Source organism: Brachionichthys hirsutus, chromosome 17 (genome assembly GCF_040956055.1).
Source record: "Brachionichthys hirsutus isolate HB-005 chromosome 17, CSIRO-AGI_Bhir_v1, whole genome shotgun sequence".
NCBI lineage: Eukaryota > Metazoa > Chordata > Actinopteri > Lophiiformes > Brachionichthyidae > Brachionichthys > Brachionichthys hirsutus.
In genome coordinates this window covers 5,962,310-5,983,396 of record NC_090913.1, presented here as the reverse complement: position 1 = coordinate 5,983,396, position 21,087 = coordinate 5,962,310, and the positions used below count along the sequence as shown (strand labels likewise).

Sequence of the window (21,087 nt, the reverse complement as noted above, 5' to 3'; positions counted from 1 at the left end):
GACTGTAGTTGTGATGCCGGATTGTTGCACTAGTGTGCACCGGCTGAGGCTGGTTGTCACCAGGCCAAGGCGAGAGATGAGTTGATACTACAGCTGGTAGCCCCTGCAGAGTGTTACCGCACACAGTCTTGCTTGTTCAACATGCTCTTGTGGGGAGTTTCAAACTACAATGTTAAACTTTACCAAATATGCTTTTCTCGCCCACCTTGTGGATTTGTCACCATCTCTCCTCCTCTCATTTTCTCTCTTCTCTCTCTCTATAGTTATGGCACATCTTGTATTACTTATATCACCCTTTTGTTCCCACAGGTCTCAGTAGTGATGATTTCATGAACTTCTTCATTAACAAAAACGAATCTATTAGGGACGGAATTCCTCAGCAACTGCTTACTTGTGGCATTGACCCATCCCTGAGCACTGGAATTAGAGATACGACTGTTACTCGTGATGGTTATTTGGATAGTTAAGGGGCTGGAGATGAGATGATTGTCTCATTTGCAAGAGAATGGATGGATGCAATAATAATGGCGGTGAGGAGGTGGAGCTTCGGTGGGTCGGTGATGCTGACCAGTTCCAAAAACATGCTCTTTAGGTGAATTGTTCACTCCAAGTTGCCAGTAGGTGTGAGTGTCTGCGTGTGTGTGTGTGTGTGTGTGTGCGTGTGTTTATTTTGTGTACTTCTAGCCAGAAGACTGTCACTGCCAATGAGACAATATATGGAAAGTTAGGGCCCTGCAGCCTAATCTGAGGGAAGTAATATGAGAAGTGATGTCAAAACAAAACTCGGCTTTAAAGCTACAAGTAGTAATAATATAATGGAATAATATTGGCTGTGACAAATTGTCAAAATAGCTGCACTCATAGCAGAGCTGGAGAACATAAGTGGCCTCTGATGAAGCTCTTAACCTCAGGTGTGCTCGCAGAAAGGCACTCGCGTGTCTTCTGACATGCGTGCGGCTGTGAACGGTCTCGACGCATTAGATACGACGTCTCCCTCCTATTTATGTGCATACGGTGCAGTAGAGTGGAAGTAGGCATTTTTTTCTTTTCACACTAATGGCATCGTTACCACAACCGTTTCTGTGGAAACCGAGTTGCCACGGAAACACTGCATATCTCTGAATTAGAAATGTCTTCGTCTCACTTCTTACTTCTCTCCTGTCCATGGTGCCTCTCCTCCACGTTTCACTTTTTCCTGACTTGCTCTGACTTTGACAGGCCAGCTGCTAGTAGTCAAAAACTTGAGCTGACAAAGGGGACATGCTCCATAAATTGGGGAAACGGAGGGGGCGGGGGCATTTTACCTCCGTGCTCTCCAAGAGAAAAAGAGAGAGAGCGAGTTTTCTTGGAAAAAAGGTGCAAAAAAGAGCAACGGATTGAGGAAAACGCACAGACAGCCAATGATGTATTGGAGTGTGTACAAATGAGAATATGGAGACAATTGGCCTCACACCCAGCTGCCGAGGAAAGAGTTGAGGTCGAAAGACAGTAATGCTTGAACGAAGTGGAGGGGGAGGAAAAGAAACCGGGGTCATGACATGCTGAAGAAAAACACCTCGTGGCGAGGTTTTGAACGGAACGCCTTTCACGCCGCTTGACTCAATGCTGCACTCGTTAGGGAGGAAAGCAGGACTGGAGGATAATAGAAATGGACAGACAGAAGAGAGGAAGAGAAGAGGGCAGGCATGCTTTGTGACATGTACACATGAGCGCACACACACACACACACACATAATCGCAGCTCCTCCCCAGAGCTTTGGCTCCAGTTAGAGAGGAGTATTTCAAAGATACATAAAAGTTACTGTGACTACCAAAGAGGAAAAACGCAAACCCTCTTACAACAAGAGGTGGGGGAAGGGCAGCGGCCTCGCGTATGTGTGTTAGTAATATTTAAGGATAACGGGAAGGTTAATTACCGGCGCTCTCGATTGTGCTAACAACCTTGACCTTTGTTCAGTAAAATATCCGAAGTCATACCTCTTTAACTTTGAACCGTTCCACATTGCACAGTAAACACGCGATACAGTTGCTCTCTGCCTTCACTTCTGCCACCGTGCGTTTGACGTGAACTTGACTGACACGACGCGAGCGCCAGAGTGTCCGACTGAACCGCACGAGACTGAATACAGCAGTTAACGGCACCCTCCTGCAGCAGAGGAAGCTCGAGGCGTGTGAGCGTGTGTGTGATTATTGAAATCGCAAGCCTTTGGGTGTGGGTGTTTGATTTTAGATTTGAATAGGTTTATGAGACAAAGAGATGAACTTGTTCAGATTAGACATGCAGTTGACGGATGCGTTCAGCAGCGAGTGGTGTGGAATTGAAGACGTGATGGATTCTCTGATGTTTCAATGGATTATGATGTTAGGGATCCAGCTGTTGCTTGTTGCACAGCTGGGGTCCAGTAAGTGAAGGGGGGGGGCACATTCAGGAAATGAACCACTTGATGCTAATGAGCATTGTGTAATATAGGATGGATTAGAAGCATTGAACACATTAATTGAATTATTTACTTTTTAATTGACCATTTTAATGGTTGAGTTAAGAATTAAAATAAAAACAGGCTGCAGTTTATTTCCAGACTGAACTGTCTGTGAGGCAATCGAGCCAGTCCGTGAATTTCCTCAGCCTCTTTCTCCACACCTGGCTTTAGATTTACTGGTGATGTCATTCTATAAGTTTAACAAATCAGAATCAAGCCGACTCATCTGGACAGCTGTGAGATTGATGAGTTTTTGCTCAACGTTATACTGTGACAGGCTCCCTGCTAATGTTTTCAAAGGAGATGACATTCGTTCATTTAAAAATAAGACTTGTTAGAATTTGCAGCACCAGGGCTCCAGGCTTTTTTGTTTTACTCCCACCAAGGAAACCATGTTGTCCATCCAGTTTGTCTTTCGGCATAATTACAAAAAAAATATATGACAAAAACATTTATCGATCTTGGCAGAAAGTCCAAGTACCCATTCAAACATGAGGTGATCAATTACAGTAGTGGTGAAGCGAACGAGGGACAAGGAGATGCATTGTTGATGATCTGTGAAAGTAATTTTTTGTTTCGATTCTATTCTAAAGTGCAAATAAACGTGCCCACATCACAAGTCTGCAGGACAAACCACATTTTAAAATAATTCTAATCCATTTAGAAATATATGCAGGCTAAAAGTTGCATTTGAACCATTGCACAGTGTCGAAGAGACCGAGACTTTCTTTCTGGGTACCCTTCTTGTCACAGAACTGATGGAGAAAAACACAAACCCAGGAGAGTGAAATCCGAATCCGTATTTAATATCCAAAAGCAGAGTTCACAAAACCTGGTAGTCAGTCCAGACAGGGAGAATCAGTACACGGTAATCAGAACAGAAACAGGAACAGGAACAAGAACGCTGGAAAGTCATTTTATTGCAAAACATTTGGCTGCCAACGGAGGGCTGAGCGGAGTTTTTGTAGAGCTGAGACTAATTGGGAGATAGTTAGCAGCCGACTGAGACGGCGAAGTGGATGAACCTGCGTGACTGCGGGGGGGGGGGGCACAGTACAGGAAAACACTCAAATGGACAGAATAAAGGAATAAACTTAAGTCTTGGCAGGAGTCATGACACGTCTAGCTCTTTATAAGGATTTCAAAATTCACCGTTTGCATTGGGTCCTAACTAAAACAAAACATGTTGAGCACTATGGGATTTTCTTTTTTAAATGAAGTGCCCTCGAAGAAGCTGCGAAAGATATGTCAAAAAAAAACAGGGCCATCGATAATGAAAGATTTGAGCGTGAGATTAAGTAACGCAGCATGTGTGGAGGATCGGCAGGTTGCGGCGGTGCAGCTCAGGCTGCAGGAGGGAGGCAGGGAGATGAAAGGTGACAAAAGATAAGCGTGACGAAGTGGAAATAGCTGAGTGAGACTCCTCTCGATCTCTATCATCCTTGCCACCCACCCCCTCTTCCTTGTCTGCGCTCTCTCTTTCTCCTCCTCTCCTGCTCCATCGCTCCATCGCTCCACCGCGGACTCTTTTCCCAGCAGCGCTTGTTGTGCAGTGGGTCGATATGTTACTCTTCCTCTCTTGAGATCGATGTGGTGCATGCTTTTCATTGGCATGGCGTGGCGGTGAGCTGCCAGATCCCCTCAGCCCTCAGGTCTCGTGCAGATCCAGATCGGTGTCGGTGACGCTGAATGAATCCAAACGCCCCAACCTCACTCTCCCAATGGTTTTAAATCATGCAACAGCCACTGATGCTTTACTGGCAGACATTTAAAGATGATCATGAAAAGAAGGAACAGCACTGTGAAGATGAATCTGGAACCTTTGTCTCTGTGCATTCAAATACTGTGTATTTATATCATCCAGTGGGGCTATAGGGGTGTAGAGTTCCCATCTTAAATGAAGGCTATAGCCAAATGTTAGGCTGCTCTGCAGTACCTCAGGGAGCAGGAATGAGATCCAGAGCTTTGTGTTACGAAGCTAACTCTGCCACATCTGCACAAAGGTTGGATAAAGCCTCCCAAGTGATCCCGTCTACCAGACGTTTTCAGGACTAATTTGCACAGACACACAACTGTTGCAGATTCAGTGCCACTGCACCGAGAATATTTTAAGATTCCTTCTAACGGCTGAAACATCAAAGTGGCGTTTGATGTGACGAGGAACAGTGGGGAGATTCACGAGGAGACGTGTAATTAGTGATTTAAAGAAAAAAGACTGAAGTGGCATCAATGCATGATAATGACCTGCCACTGAGGGAAAGGAGATGTGCAGGTATGTCAGAGGAATGTGAACAATTTGAACAATTTGCTGTGAAACATACATAACTTTTAACTTTTAATTAAAGTGCACGGCACAAATACTCCTTGCAAACAATGGAGAGAAAAAAATCAAGATGAGATAGTGCATGTAGAGATCTGGACAGATAATGATCCTGTGCACGAATGCCTTTTTATACCATTTGAAACTAGAAAAGGACTCGGAGAGCGCAAACCTCCGCCAAGCAGCTCATTCCCCTCGTAATTGGATTTACACCATCTACATTGTAATCTGGATCATCTGTCAAAGGGTTCTAAATTGTTCTTGGTAAATTCGGTAGTAGGATAGCGGCCCCCACCCTACATGATTGTGTCAAATCCATCAACATTGGTCAATAATCAACTGAGATATTGAGGAACAGCTGATGCGATCACATTTCTGTTTATTGTCATCTGCCTGCGCAGCAGATATTAGATGGCGTCTATTTCTGATTGGCTGCTAGGTGTCTCGAGATTATTGTACGAACATCCATGTTCATGGGAAACCATGTTGAGAATGTTTTAATGCCAAGCACTGGATGTACGGTTCTAAATAGAGCAGTAACTGGGGTTGTGACATGTTAAAGGACTTCTTTACATTGTCTAGTTTTTAATGCCATGGATGAAGCCATCAAATGAAACAAATAGGACCCTTTTAATGAGGATTATTTGTCTACATTCTGTTTACCTTAACTCCATTTAATTAAATCTGACAACACAAAATGCAAAAAGAGTTGACCTTATTGAACTGAGAGGAGAAAAAGAATGTGGCAAGGGAGAGAGAGTGTGTGCGTGTGTGTGTGTGTGTGTGTGTGTGTGTGTGTGTGTGTGTGTGTGTGTGTTTAGGAGTGAGTGAGTGGGTTGTATCAAAAGAAATGGAGGGAAAAACTAACACTAATATCATGTGAATAAAGTACGGGAACTGAATGTGATGATTGGGATATGAAAGAGGAAGTAGATTGAGATGATGATTGGTTTGCATCTGGAAGGAGACAGTCCCACGCACCATCCCTCCGAATGATGGGATTATGGCTCTCACACTTTTTATAAAACAAAAGCGAGAATAGAGAGCAATGCGGAGTTTAAGATGGAGTTTAGGATGTCAAAGGAAAATGAATGTTACAACAAAAAAGGCAGCAAATTCTGACAGCCACAGAAAAGAGAACGTCAGTTTAAAACCAGAAAAGGCTTTCACTCCGTTAATTCCTGTGGATTTGTTGTGTGTGTTTTTTTATGTAAGCTGCACATTTTGTATGACCCTAAAATAGCACTTTAACAAAGCATTGAAAAGAGAGGTATTTCACAACAACTGGAGTAAAAAAACAAATACTCAAATAGACTATTTATCTAACATCAAGCACCACGAGCAAGTTTATTTCACTTATAATGGTTGGTGGCATATCTCTGTTATTACACTAGCAAGATCTGTGATCGCTGTCTAAAATGATGACGCTAATTTACGATATTCATTCAATTTCATTTCAAAACCTCCGCCCGACTTTGAGGAAGGGTGTCGAGTTGCAATCAGTCCTAAATCTCCTTGACTGGCCAAGCAGCATTCGTTAGTGGAGCAGAGCAAATCTCCTTACTTTTATGACAAAGAGAGGATTTTATTAGGTTTTCATTTCATTTCAATAATATATTTGGACTGCTGCCAAGATTATTTCGTACAATAAATCAATTAGAGAACATGTGTGTGTTTGAAGCGCTTTGGGTGAGATAAAAGAAGTGAGTGAGAAAATATGTTTAGTACTTCTTTTTTCTCTGCTAACCCTTTGAGGGATAAAGTTGTTTTCGTTCTGTGTTTTTCATAAATTCAACTAATCCCATGAATGTTTTTGTCCATTGTTTCCGACTAAGCTTGCTCGTCTCTGGCGCTCATCCTAAAGCTCCAAAAGGACAGAAATCTTTAAAAATGGATCTTAAATATGTTGTTTAGTGCTTGGAGTGAAGAGATTTCTTTGTTTTTGCTTGTCGTAATTGAGGTTTAATGCACAGAGGACAAAATACTAGGCCTCAGCTACGGCAATAACATTTGTCTTATACTTGTGCTGCACTTAGTAGAATCAACTTATTGCTCTTTTTTTTTTATATCATTTTATTTTTATAATATTCGCTGTAAAGCTTCATTGTTAACAGACAAGCAAAAAAAGTCCTTGTGGTGAACAGATGAAAAGATGGATGGCAACATTATGAAGGGAAAAAACCGGCTCCACTGATGGAATAACAATGTCCGGGTTAATTACCTGTGTCACTTATCTTTAGAATTCATTAAAAGCTCAGTATGCTGGAGCTGAAAGGCTCTTGATTGAAATGTGAGGTTAGAGGTGAATCGTGCATTAGGTGTAATTCACACTTGGGAATATATAACCATTATACGAGCGAGCGAGCGAGCGCACGCACACACACACACACACACAGTGTCCCTGTGAGTATGAGAGTTGACGGAAGAGGAGATAAGCTTTGATGTGAAGCGCACCGACTGTATCTGCAGGACCGCTCTTCCTCCTGCGTGACTAACATGTATGACGCATCGCAGACGTCGACGGGCGATCATACTCCATGCATGTGCGTGTGAATGCACGCACATAATCATTGCAAACACATACACGGCGTAGCTGTGCGTGCAAGTGTAAGCGGGCCTTGGGGGGGTGTACAATCACTGAAGAGCAACCTAAACAAACATCTATTTTTCGTTTTAAATTCAAGCTTACAAGCGATGCGCACGATAGATAATTGACTACAGGCCATGCGGTTGTCGCTACTTATGCTTTGATAGTTAAGTCCTTCATTTCACATAGACTTGAACAAGCATCTAAACGGCAACAATGAGAGCACGTGTCTGTTATCCTGGTGTATTACTGAAGCTGGAGGCATCTGAGCTGGCAGATGAGGCAGTGCCGAGTCCTCGTCACACAACCAGTCATGTCGGTCACCTTTCAACAATATACAGTATTTACTCGGGGACACACAGAGGACCCCTGACAAGTCGCTGCTCTAGTTCCGGTCCCTGCGGCGGATAATCCGTCTTGACTTCTGCATCCCGATGAGCTGCTTGGTTTTACATGTGTGACTGACCTCAACTGATTCAAAGGACCAGACATTTGGCTCCCGGGGTCCCTGGGGATCCTCTTATGCCCCCCCCCCCCCTCCCCCATCCATAAGAAAATATAACCTGTCAACATTTCTACACAAAATATTATGGAACCAGTAGGTTCCCTTACCTCTTATGTTCTATGTAGCATGATAAAATATGTGCCATAACTTCATGTGCTCCAGTGTAGTTTCAGATTATAACGAGCGTGCATAAATCTAATCTATAAACAGAACTCGGTTTGTTGTCCCGAGGCATGCCGTCGCTGGATCGGCTCCATAATCTTCTGTCCCCCTACCTTCAGTTCTCTCTCTCACGCTGTATGACTCATGACCTTGTTTGCTGATTCGCTCTGTGTTCCTCGTTTCCAGGACGACCACTCCATGTTTTTCCAGTTTGGCCCATCCATCGAGCAGCAGGCATCTGTCATGTTGAACATCATGGAAGAGTATGACTGGTACATCTTCTCCGTAGTCACCACATACTACCCTGGTTACCAGAACTTTGTCAACAAGGTAAAAAATAACTGAAATGCAAACATGTTGATTATATATGTATATATATATATATCAGACATTACTCTAATTGATGAAGTAAATCAAAACACAACTATTCCTTAATAGTTGGATAAGGATAGCTTTTAAACAACAATTTTAAGATCTAATTTTTCAAGTTTGCCAAAGTCTAATGTAATTTGGTAGCACATTTCATTCTACCGAGCTGTCAAGGAAATGATTTGATTGCAATATGAATATCACTCGGCTTGGATTATATAATGTACCTTACTATTCCGGTCTAACAACTCAATGGTCTCATTTTCTGGCAGTGATGCCAGAAAATGAGACAGACTAAAAGGAAAAAGAGAAGGTGTAAAGAGCCACAATGATGCAGGGGAAACTGTGATGCTGATATGGGGATAACACCCGTGGTGTTGCAGGGGTAATGCTAATGTTGCTGTGACACAGGAGAATCATCCCTGAATGAGAAAGGAGTCAAATATAACACAAGACAAGTGGCCAGAATGATGCCGGTGTATTCAGTTCTACAAAATGAACAAATCTTGTTTCTACATGCAAAACTCTTTTATATAGCATGAAATAAATAGCCACAAAACTGGAGTGATCCTTTGTTTACAAGCGCATTGCATTGCCCTGCTATTATTTTGTGTTGCCAGTAATGACCCCAAAAATGGTGGCGGAACTGCGACAGGATAAGCGTTACGCAAAGGTGAAGAGGAGCTCTCAAAAAAACGATGAAAGCCATTTACTGAAGAACAAGCCCTGAAATCCATGGAAGAGACTGCGTCGATGTAGAAACAGAAAAATGCCTTAATTCATCAGAGGCACATGGGGAAAAAAAAGCTGTTCCAGTGATACAGCAACTGTAAAGGGAATTTTAAATGAGAGCTTCAGCATTTCTCAAGAGATATTGAGTCCTACAATGTTAAAACAGAACCATACAGATTGAGCAGCCTTGAGATAAAATTCGCTGGATTACTTCCATGGAAAAATTAGAGACGGCATTGAAAAGAGTGGAGCTGCGGCTTTGAAATTACCTCAGCTTATGAAATACTGAGTGATTTGACATATTTTCTGCTACCCCCCCCCCCCCCCCCCCCTTTCTTATCAGAGAGGGGGTCGGGATGGTTTAATTTCAGTTTAGTAAGGAGTAACGCCTCGAAACTTGGAATTTGTCTCAAATCCATTATTTTCCTCTTCGGGAGATATTGAGGTTACCAAATGGGAATTTTAAATTTTTCTCGGGAGAAACTGCAGCTTTCATTTGGCTGATTCACTAGAAATCATCAAGGAGATGAAGCACTGCTAATGTTGTTTAAGAAAATCCTCATCCGTTATTGCATTGGCAATATAATGAAGGGGCGATGCTGCTGACCCATACAACCCCGGAGAGAGGAAGCAAGAAGTCAATCCTTTGTTTTTCACAAATAGAGTCCCGTTGGGTTCACAGTTACGCAGCAGAACTTAGAAAGTGGCGTGAATAGTTCAACTTTTATGAGGTCTTCTACCTCAGGTACAAAATAGATGCTGGGGGGGGGGGGGGGGGCACCAATCTTGGATAAGAACCTTTGCAAACACTGCAAATACGGACAAAAACGTTCTTGCAAAAAAGACGTGTCGAATAACTCCAAGCACGGCTGTGTCGATCCGGGACCAAGGAGGGGGCGAGTTGTGCACAGATGCTGGCTTCACTTGTGGTGCAAGCGGTAAAAAAAAGGATAGAGGGACTCAGAATGAGCTGCAATACTGTCAGCTAAGGCAAGAAACGACATACAGCGCCATCCCACTGTCCTCGCTTTAGCGTGTCTCAAGCATAGAGTTCAGGATTTATTTTCTTCAATGCAAGAAAATATGTATTATAATACTAAACACAACATACATATATACTTGTGTTACTCAGGCTGTATAATGGCAATTAGATTGATTCAACAGCAAGTCTTCTCTGCAGCTGAAACATAAAGGCTGTGCTTGTTTTTTCCAAAAGCCTTGTATAAATAAGAAACTCACACAGACCTAAAACGCGCATCTTTCCTGTGCATAATGTATCGACTCTACGGCGTTCTTCTCCGGGATTGCAAAGTCCTTTTTAGACCAAATAAATAGTATTTAAGGTTTCCTGTGTTTTTTTAAGAGGCTATATATTTAAGATTTGGGGAAAAATAAATGACCTACTTTCACTCTTGTTACATAAAAAAAAAGATGTACAAATGTGGAATGGTTTTACGATTCGAGAGCCGGAGGAAGAAACATCCAAGTCTATTTTGTTCCACACTCTCTTCTGTAAGAACTCCTCTCTGTCGTCCTCATCCAGATCCGCAGCACCATCGACAACAGCTTTGTCGGCTGGGAGCTGGAAGAAGTCCTCCTACTGGATATGTCAGTGGATGACGGAGACTCCAAAATCCAGAACCAGCTGAAGAAACTGCAGAGCCCTGTTATTCTGCTCTATTGCACAAAGGAGGAAGCTGCCACCATCTTTGAGGTGGCTCATTCTGTGGGCCTCACAGGTTATGGCTTCACGTGGATTGTGCCCTCGCTGGTGACTGGAGATGCAGACAATGTTCCCTTGGTCTTCCCCATAGGTACAACCAGACATCAGGGGCCGCTTCCACAAAGATCAACTTTGACTTAAATCTAGTACTAGTCACACTTCAGGCCTATACATTTGTGGAGTCAGCACATTAAGTTACCGATGTCAACTTCTGATGGGCACCAACAACTTTGACCCAAATCCTGGACCCTCATTGGATATGATTTGTATTAATAAATTGGTCTATTGATCCCATCATATCACATATTAACTGAATATGTGCATTTTTGCATTTCCACAAAAGTTCAAGTATTATCTTTTGTTAAAAGTAAACATGGCACAATTCGAATACATTTTTAGAAAGCATATTAACTGGCTGCTTGATTTCGTCTCAATGGTTCAGCTCCTCTAAGTTGCTTTAATTTTTGTGTATTTTTTTGTTGCGCTCTGCTCTATCTGCCTATTCCTATCCACTCTCTTTCCTGAGCCCCTTTTAGCCCCCTCCGCATTTATGTTTTCCTCATATCTTTAAAAATGTTTCCACTGTGTAAACGCATCCCTTCCACTTACCCCTCTCTGTCTTTCACAGGCCTTATCTCGGTGTCATATGATGAATGGGACTACAACATCGAGGCCAGAGTACGCGACGCAGTGGCAGTCATTGCCACGGCAACCTCCACCATGATGCTGGATCGGGGGCCACACACCTTGATGAAATCAAGCTGTCTCGGGACACCCGACAAAAAGAGCTCCAACACTGGCCACCCAAAGGAAATACTGAAGTGAGTTTTCTGTCAGAGGGATGCATGAAGGGAAAGCAGGACAAATGAAATATAAGTGCAAGTAGGCTGCAAATGGAAAATAATGGAAAATACTTTTCCCCAAACTGTCCAATAACAGTTTCCCAGCTTTAGCTACACCTCTCATGTTTTAGATTTCTAATGTAGCACAGCATATGGCGTTGTAGTAAACATGATCCCCAAGTATGATTGCCTTCATAAAACTTAAAACACAACATCCCAAGTAAAGGAATGGATGAAACTACAACTGTATCTCCCCTGAAAACCCCTTAGAATTTCCTTGTAGCATGTTTTCCAATGGACGCTACAGTTATTGCCCAACAAAAGGAGGCTGTTGTTTGCTAATTACATCACATTGTGAGGTTGGCAGTTATGGAAAAAAAAAACAATTATATACTCTAGACAGGCAGGCAGATGAATAGATAGATAGATCTTTGGAGCTTAGGGATTTATCTGTCTGTTCCACAGTTGGGAAATAACTGTGGGTCCAGTCGATCGATCCTTGCTGTGTTTATCTGCAGCCAGTTTTGATGACACCACCACACAAAGTCGTACACAGGTGTCCTGTACTCACACTCCCGCCCCCTCCTTGATGCACCCAACAATTGCTGTGTCATCAGATTGTCTGAACGTGACACAGGAAAAAAAAAGTCTGTACTGGAAGTCAGCCGTCTAGTCGGTGAAGCGGAGCGTGGATAGAACAGTTCCATGTGAGGGGTACAGTCCTCCACCCTGACAAACACTGGTCCAGGTGGAGCGTGGCATGCTCTGAGGAGCAAATGAAAAGGTTTCGGCGTTCGTTTGCTGAAGCGCAGTTAAAACCATCAAAATAAATCAAGCAAACGTGTGACCACACACACACTCACACACACAAACACACACACACGCCGCACAGCGTGGGCTACTATTACACACGGCAAATGCAGGCAAATTCCCTGAGGAGAGCCGGAATTTGTATCTTGTCCAATAAAAACACGACACACACACACACAGCTCAGGCATTAGCGCTCAGACTTACAACATCCCGTCTTATCTTTAGCGTAACCCGCAGCCACATTTAAAGAAAAAATAATAATTCATCCCTTCCTCAGAACTTCCTTTTTTTTTGCTTTTTTGGACACAATACAGAGCAAGCATTGGTATTCAGTAATTAATCCCCATTTAACTTCATAGGACATGCTTTTACTCTTCCCAATGAGCAGAGATTCCACTTAATGAATGCTTGGGGGCAACCGAATTAATGAGAAGGAACCAGAGGTGGCGTTATAGCAGCTACACAGAGTACATGTACTACATGCAAATACATCCACATACAGTTAGGGTGTTTTTAGCGTGACATTTTACGCATTTTACTACTCTTTGGGGCCTAATCTTATAAAGACTTACACTTACTGATGTCCCTCCTCATCAGGTGTATTTCAGCCCTGCAGTTTGTCTCTTTCTGATGGTGATTTTCATTTTCAGTTTGAATTTTAAATACGAGAATGCGTGTGACTAATGCAGCATTATTAAAATGCCACGCACGACTGCGTACATGTTCAGATTGATGTTTTACTGTATACCAGTACATGTTGGTTGGCTCTCTAGCCATGTTTTTGTTTTTAATATCGGTGCACTGAGACAATAACCCAACAAGCATGAATATTTAAGTCCCCACAAGGCACGATCAGACACACAGTTAGCTCGATATCATCCTTCTGTGTGTGTGTGTGCGTGTGTGTGTGTGTGTGTGGGTGGAAGCGAAACACAGAGAGAAATGTGTGTGATAAATTGTGAATTTGTGTTTCCCAATCAGTCAGTCCATTGTCTCCCTTTGACTGAATAGAGGCACAGAATTTGGATCTGTGTTTTTTTCTAGTAACCACAGAAGCTGGAAGAAGCCTAACACACACACACACACACACATTCCGGTGTATATATATATATCCACTACAAACACTCACACTGCTCAAGAAGCACACGGGCATGCAGCGCTCTAGAGGCCGTCCGTTGACAGGGAGGACAGGAACGCTGGGATAATGAGGATAAGTGCTCCGAGTGGTTTTGGATGAGGCGCTGAGGGCTTTATTTGTGTTCGGCTGTTTCAGTGAAGGGGATGTTTTCTTTTTATATGCTTAATTGTATTTTGCTCTTGTGTTCAAATCCCACTACTGATACAAAATGCTGCACTGGTTGATATGAGGATTATTATTATTTTGTACATTTGCCAGTGAGATTGCTTTCATCTGGCAATCTACCGTGACACATGCTTTCTGTTCTGCTTGTTAGCCCCAAAAGGCTTTCCTGCAGTTGACCCCTGTGCTGCACCTCTTGCATGTAGGGGGAGTGAGCGTGCAACATCCCAGCTCACATTGAAAGTAGTTTTTCCTGTAGCAGGAGAGCTTTGTACTAAAAGTAGCTGCTTAATAGATCCTGCTTGTCCTCACTGGAATGCAGGCAGGACATCTAGAGCACAAATAGCCACTACAAAAATGCACCTATCTGTGTTGCTTGCACAAAGTTCAGATTTCTTTTTGGCCATGTGATGAGACCTTCAAATTTTAAAGCTCCATTGACTGCAATGTTAACACAAATTTCAAAGTGATCGGCGATCATATAACCGCTGCCACGGAGGAAGCAAAAACCTTCTTCTTCTTTCCATCATACTGCATTTGGAATCTCTTCAGACACAGGTATTCTGTGGTTGTGGAGGATTCTGAGCCACCCACCCAAAGTGGTGTGTGTGTGTGTGTGTGTGTAGGTGTGTGGTGTGTGTGTGTGTGTGATCACAGCTTGTATTTTTCCAACCCTGCGCTACACAACAGGGAATTTGTGAACCTCCACAGCTTTTCTCACAGATTAAAGAAACAAATCAAAATGCTCTGAAATATATTTGAAGAGGTTTAAATGCAAGAAGGGGGAAAAAGCAATTGTATCCTTGCCATTAATGATTTACTGACTATCTAAAACATTTATTCCCCTTCACAGCCAGTGAATATTTGGGAAACAGTTGGCGAGCAAGGCTCACACAAGTGCTGCATGTGTCTGTAATGAAGCCACATGAGGCTCTGCTAGTAGCTCAGTGCTCCGGCAGCGGTCTGACATGAGAAGGGATCAAGCACGTACAAGTGTCGTCAATGATGAGCAGCGCAGTCTCATGTCCCACTGATACGAGTCGACTCTGAGGTGAGATGGAGAGATTGATCTGGAGGTGACAGGAAGTGGGATAACAGATTTAGACAGTTTAAACAAACACATTCTCTCTCTCTCTCTCCCCCCCAACCAGCCTCACTCAGGTGAGATTACTGTTCCCATGGCAACACAGCTGATTGCGCAAACTTGACTGTGGTTGTGGGTGCCATGGCAACACGTTACAATGCATTATACTGGCTTTCAGAGCCTCCATGTGTTGCGTTTTTCTGTGCATTCTACTGCTGCTGATGAGATGGCGCCCCCCACCCCCGCTGTGTGACCTCACTAACGGTTCTGCCTTGATCCTTTTTTCAGATTGTGTATATTTTATCATTCATTTTTTTTAATGTTTTTATTACGTGTATATGCCTTTAGAAAACCTGAGCTTCATTTGACCTGAATTTAACTGATTTCAAACAAATATGTGACACGATCACACACACACACACACACACACCTACACTCGCACCTAAACACACACACACACCCACACGTCACATCACAGATCGACCCTCCATCAAAACAGCGACAAGTTGGGACCACACTGCCTCGACCTGTTTGGTTCCCTTTTGAAGCTGGAATTATGTTTAGCAGATTAACAAGCTCGCCAACCAGTATTCAGAAATTGGAATTTCCTAGAAGCTTGAGTCATATTGACTTCTCAAAGCATGTAGCCTTCTTAGGTGTGTGTGTGTGTGTGTGTGTGTGGTTGGACATAAATAAACCTGAAGACATTACAGATGGTACCGAATGTTCTAGTGGGAGGTTTGTGTGATAAAACCTCGGATAAATTTCAGGCCCATTGCTCATGTGTCGCCTGACGCTTTTTTAAATTCATCTTTGAGAAGATCTATTGACTTTTTTTTTTTTTTCACACCGTTGTGCCGGTGGGAGAAGATTGTGGGTAAAATCACGGGCACACCATCTCCTTTTTAAAAGGGTCTGCACACGCAGACGGGCCCTAACTCCTTGAATTCAGACAAAATATTTATTTCTGCAAGGGATTGTTTCAGAGGCAGAGCGTCTCCATGGTGACGGCAGCCCACAGATCAGGACGAGGAACAGTGTGGGGAGGAGGCGATGAGAGAGAGATGATTCCACCTTGCGTGCCACTGCTGTAGACTTGTTGGCATGTATAGGGTGATGTGTGTTCACACAGGTGGTGAACTTAATACGTTCTCTCCACCATCCACTCTGGGTTTATTTCAGCGGTTTGTATACTCTCTCTCTCTCTCTCTCTCTCTCCCACCAACCTTCTCAATAATTTAAACTAGTATGATTGTTTTCATCTCATTGGCGTCAAGTTATTGCAGCGCTGCACCGGTACGTGCTGCATCACAACCGTTCATGCTGCACTAATCAATAATTAACCATGTTTACTGGGAAAGGTGTTGCTTTGATGATTCTTCATTTGATTCTGCGTTTTTGCTCGGTGTTTTGGAATCTTTCAGCATATCGCTTTGGTTCAGTGGCACAGCTCTTATGAAGATTCCGGGTTCAGCAGAAAGTCCGGTACTGCTTCGGGGTACCCTATAACAGATACAGCTGGTGACTATAGTCCAACATGATCATTTCAGGAGTCACATGAAACCTTTTAGGAGTTTGTAGACGCCCAAAAATAGAGCAGAAGAACGTGATATCAGGTGGCATAGGCCCCGCCCCCCCCATCCCTCCTTGACAGCAAACATTAGAAGCAGTCAAGAAAATAAATCAATATCTATTATAAATACGCACACGTGAAGGGAAGTCAAAAGACCGATGCTCATCTTTTAACTCGAACCTGAACTCTCATTTTCAGGTACCTCATGAACGTGACATTTGAAGGCCGAAACTTGTCTTTTAGTGAAGAGGGTCACCAGATGTTCCCCAAACTGGTCATCATTCTTCTCGACAAGGATAGACAATGGGACAGGGTAAATATCTTCCCTTTTCTTCATCCCTTTTCCCGCCTTCCCCACTAACTCTGATCTGGCGGCTGCCGTTTTTATCCCGCTTTGTAATTCTCCCCTCCTCCGATGTGTCTGTCACCGATTGCCTGCCTTTTGAAGTGCGTGTCGCAGTGGCCTGCGTGTCACACAGCTCTCCTCCCAAACACCCATGCAGGTTGGCAAGTGGGAGAGAGGTTCTCTGACAATGAGGTACCACGTGTGGCCTCGCTTTGAGCTCTACTCTGGAGCGGAAGAGAGGGATGACCATCTTTCCATCGTGACTCTGGAGGAGGCGCCGTTCGTTATTGTGGAGGACGTGGACCCGCTCAGTGGCACCTGCATGAGGAACACCGTGCCGTGCCGCAAACAGCTCAAACTCAAGTAAAACATTGCAATCGTTGCATCAGCTCTTGTTTCTCTTTTCCCTTCTGACATCAATTTTATTTTTTTACTTACAAGAGTAAGAAATTTGATTTGCTTTACTGTGTGAACGCAGGAAAATAATAGTCAAGTGCTAAATATTGAAACTCACTATAAGAAATATTGATATATACGCCAACATTGCAGAAAAAGGTATTTGTGGCATAACAAAAAAAGAATCCACAACTTTTCTAGTGCAGCAGTCTTTTCTGCAAACCGTGAATGTAAAAAAAGTAATAAAAACAGAAAGTTTCATCACATCATTAATAAATGATATGATGAAATTTTGATTGTCATGAATTCAACATTTGTGATTTTGGATCAGTGTTAATAATTTTCTTACACCACGGTGTAGTGATTCTTTTACTTCACTAAGAATATTATGTGTTATCCGTGCGCTATCTTGGTGTCCTCAACGCATTTCCTTCTGGAAAGCTCCCTCCTCCTCCGCTGACTCCTCACTCTGACCCTTCCTATCCGCGTCTCCCTGCTCTGTGATAATGAATTTTCTTCAATGGCCTCCCTTTTTATCGTTGGCCGACCTGGAAATCTCCGGAGGGTGTGCTATATCTTGTGGCTCAGTGGTTTATTTATTGACTGATCTTTCATACTGTTCTTTCTTTTGTTCCCTTTTCCCTTCCCTCTGCCTGTCTGTCTGTCTGTCTCATCCTAATCCTCGTATACGACAGTTTGGTAATAAGCAGCACAATGCCACAGAGAATATGCAGGATTTCGCTCCAGCCAAAAATACTCCATGAGCCGCATGCATTGAGCTATGGAGCGTTGAATTAATATGCACACACATGCATGTCTGGGTGCCGCCTTATTCTATTATCTTCACTGGTTTACCTGCTGACCAGCTTCTTGATTTTATGATTAATACTAAAGTAATTTCCATTCATCCCAATTCTCAAGATGATGCCTTGTTCTATGTGGATTCTTTTTTTTATATATGTTTAAGATATACATATGAATATGATGATACAGTATATCTAATAAAGAACAACAGCATATCCTTATATTACAGAAGAAAGAGCCACCAGGAACCGTTTGATGTTAATTGGTTATCAAATACATTTTCTGTTAAATAAATTCAGCCCCAGTTGGTTTCAGAGCGCTAATCAACAACCTGGAGTACTTAGCTGGAATGAAAACCTGCATGCCATCATCACACGACACTCGATTGGCTTTGTTTATGTTTTATTCCATTTATATATATATTCTGTTCCGGCCAGAACAGAAAGTTATCTCAAGGCACTTTACAGGTGAAGCAGGGAAAGACCCAACTTGTACCATAAGGGCAAGCACTTTGGCGACGGAGAACAAAACTTCCCTTTAACAGGCAGAAACCTTGAACAGAACCTAAGACTCATAGTGGACGGCCATCTGTCTCGACTGCTTGGGTTGATAAACAGAGAGGGAGAGACAGAGAGGACAGACAAAGACAATGTATTTACATTACATCCAGTGATTCACAGCATTTAGGCTGCAGCGCAAACTACTGACTGAAAAGCTGCTCTATAAAACTATAAATGCTAATTCTAGCAAAAAGGGTTTTATTTATTTCATGTACCTGAAACACACACAAAATAAAATCATTAAAAAGCTTTATCCTGTTCCTCTATTTCAACTTCCTCTCCATCCCATCTTCCAGCAATCAAACAGGCGATTCGGGGATTTACATCAAGCGTTGCTGCAAAGGATTCTGTATCGACATCCTGAAGAAGATCGCCAAGGCGGTGAAGTTTACTTACGACCTCTATCTGGTCACCAACGGCAAACATGGAAAAAAGATTAACGGAACGTGGAACGGCATGGTCGGTGAGGTGAGCACAGTTCTCACATCAATACGATCGCGCCGTTTATTTCTCACCGTCGATGAATAACTGGCTCCGATTCTGTTTCACGCATCTGTAATGGACAGATGGTTATTTGTTTTGTACAGAATAAGCAGGATGGATGTTGATCTGATAAAGCCTGGCCCAGTACCAGAATTTTCATACTGCTGGCACATCAGCGATGGTGGATTTCACAGCTGGCAGAAACCTGTAGCAGAATGACGGAGACTGGGCACTGTTGGACCAGCACAGTTACCAAACAGAGGAGGGCAATTAAGCAATAGATTACAGTCTTTATATTTAGGATAATACACCATCATAGTCAATGTTACCACCGTTGGTTGGCAAAGAAAAGCGATTCACTCAAGATGCAGGAAATGAAATGATGATGTTATTTTGTAGAGCAATGTGTGTTTTTCTTCCATTGCATTTGTTTAATGAAGCGAGACAGATTTGGGGTAACACTGGCATTTGGGGGATTTCTGGATAGAATGACACTGATTTGAAAATGATTCCTCTATAACAGTATAAACGTATGTCATGGGGGGTATAGAAAGCACTGGTCATGATTAAATTCAAGTTTCCGGTTGGCTGTTATTGACTTTTCTTTATAAGAAGATTTAAAGACCAATCATGCAAATGAAAGAAATTGCAATCTAATATTTATATAAATGCTACCACAAGTGGAAAGATGGATTCTATGTCCATTGGAATGTATTTTTATGATAATGGTACTAATGTTACCTGAATATCTCTTTTGTAGAGAAAGATAAATTGCTTGGAAGAGCGACACAGAGAGGCAGAAATCAGCCTCAGGGAAAGGCGCACGTCTTTCCTGCATATATTTCATATCCGGCACAGCGCAGCAGATGTAATCCATATTCTTCCATATGCGATATAGAACATTCAACTCGATTATTACTTTAAATGTACAAATGAGCTAAGATGTCCAGGTTAATGTAAGATTAAAGTATCTGTAATTAAATTCCTGAAATATATTTATACATTTAAAGCAAACCCATGCAAATGGTGCAGTTCATGCATACATGAATGGATGCATGAGTCAATGTCCTTCCATGCCGAAGCAAGCAGCTATTTATTTAACTCGAATGGGGCAACACAGGACAATGCATGCAGAAAGCAGAATGACAGACAAAAAGAGAGCAGGATTCCATAAACTTGGGTAACAAACATGTGTGGGGGGGGAGCAGTATATATGTACTCTGGTACAGATATCCCTTATTAATACAGGGCTCCGTTTTTATTCGTGGCCCAAGGCTGTAGAAACATAGGTCTAAATATACCTGAACACACTCCGAGGGAAGCTGGGCTGGTGGAGAGTCCAGCACTAACCCAGTGTCGTAATAATCCTCCTCCTGCTTCCATTCCACAAAAATAATGTGTCAAATACTTGCTAATAATACTGACTTGCATACAAACTGCAGTACTGAGTTACTGTAAACATGATCACTTTCCCCTGGCAGCAGCTTCACCTTAAACAGTCATTCATTCATTCATCTATCGAACCGCTTTGTCCGTTACCGGGTCGCGGGTCCTGCTGGAGCCGGTCCCAGCAGTTAACGGGCGAGAGGCGGGGTTACACCCTGGACAAGGATTCAAACCTGTGACCTTCTTGCTGTGGGACAACAGCGCTAACACTGTGCCACCACGCTGCCACCATCAAAACAGTGTGTTTCTGATTTGCATTTTAGAATTAAGTGTATTTGCAAGAAATAATGATGAAAAACTCAACGTGTTCTTGTAAAATGACAAAAACAATATTAGTCACAGTTTTGTGAGGAGGTTTCCTTCTCAACGGTCTTTAATGTCAAAAAGGCTGGGCCGCTTGTGAGGTGTTGATTTTCCCATGATGCTCTGCTGTTTACAATTTACAGTGAATTCCTTTAAATAACGATTTTTAGTTTTAATTTTAATGCCAAGTGATCACATTTGATTTCTCCCATCATGCATTGCGTAATACAGAAGAACACAGGTTCATGATTCCAGGATGGT

At 42.7% G+C, this 21,087-nt stretch overlaps 1 protein-coding gene across 1 annotated transcript in view; it reads left to right on the top strand.

Annotated features, from left to right (window-relative positions):
- Window positions 1-21,087, top strand: part of grin2bb (glutamate receptor, ionotropic, N-methyl D-aspartate 2B, genome duplicate b) — a 49,152-nt gene that overhangs the window by 16,940 nt on the left and 11,125 nt on the right. The window contains exons 4-9 of the mRNA XM_068750669.1: window positions 8,241-8,384; window positions 10,699-10,969; window positions 11,507-11,699; window positions 16,687-16,801; window positions 16,992-17,197; window positions 18,891-19,062. Of these exons, the coding sequence (XP_068606770.1) occupies window positions 8,241-8,384; window positions 10,699-10,969; window positions 11,507-11,699; window positions 16,687-16,801; window positions 16,992-17,197; window positions 18,891-19,062 (1,101 nt within the window). The remainder of the gene's footprint in view (window positions 1-8,240; window positions 8,385-10,698; window positions 10,970-11,506; window positions 11,700-16,686; window positions 16,802-16,991; window positions 17,198-18,890; window positions 19,063-21,087) is intronic.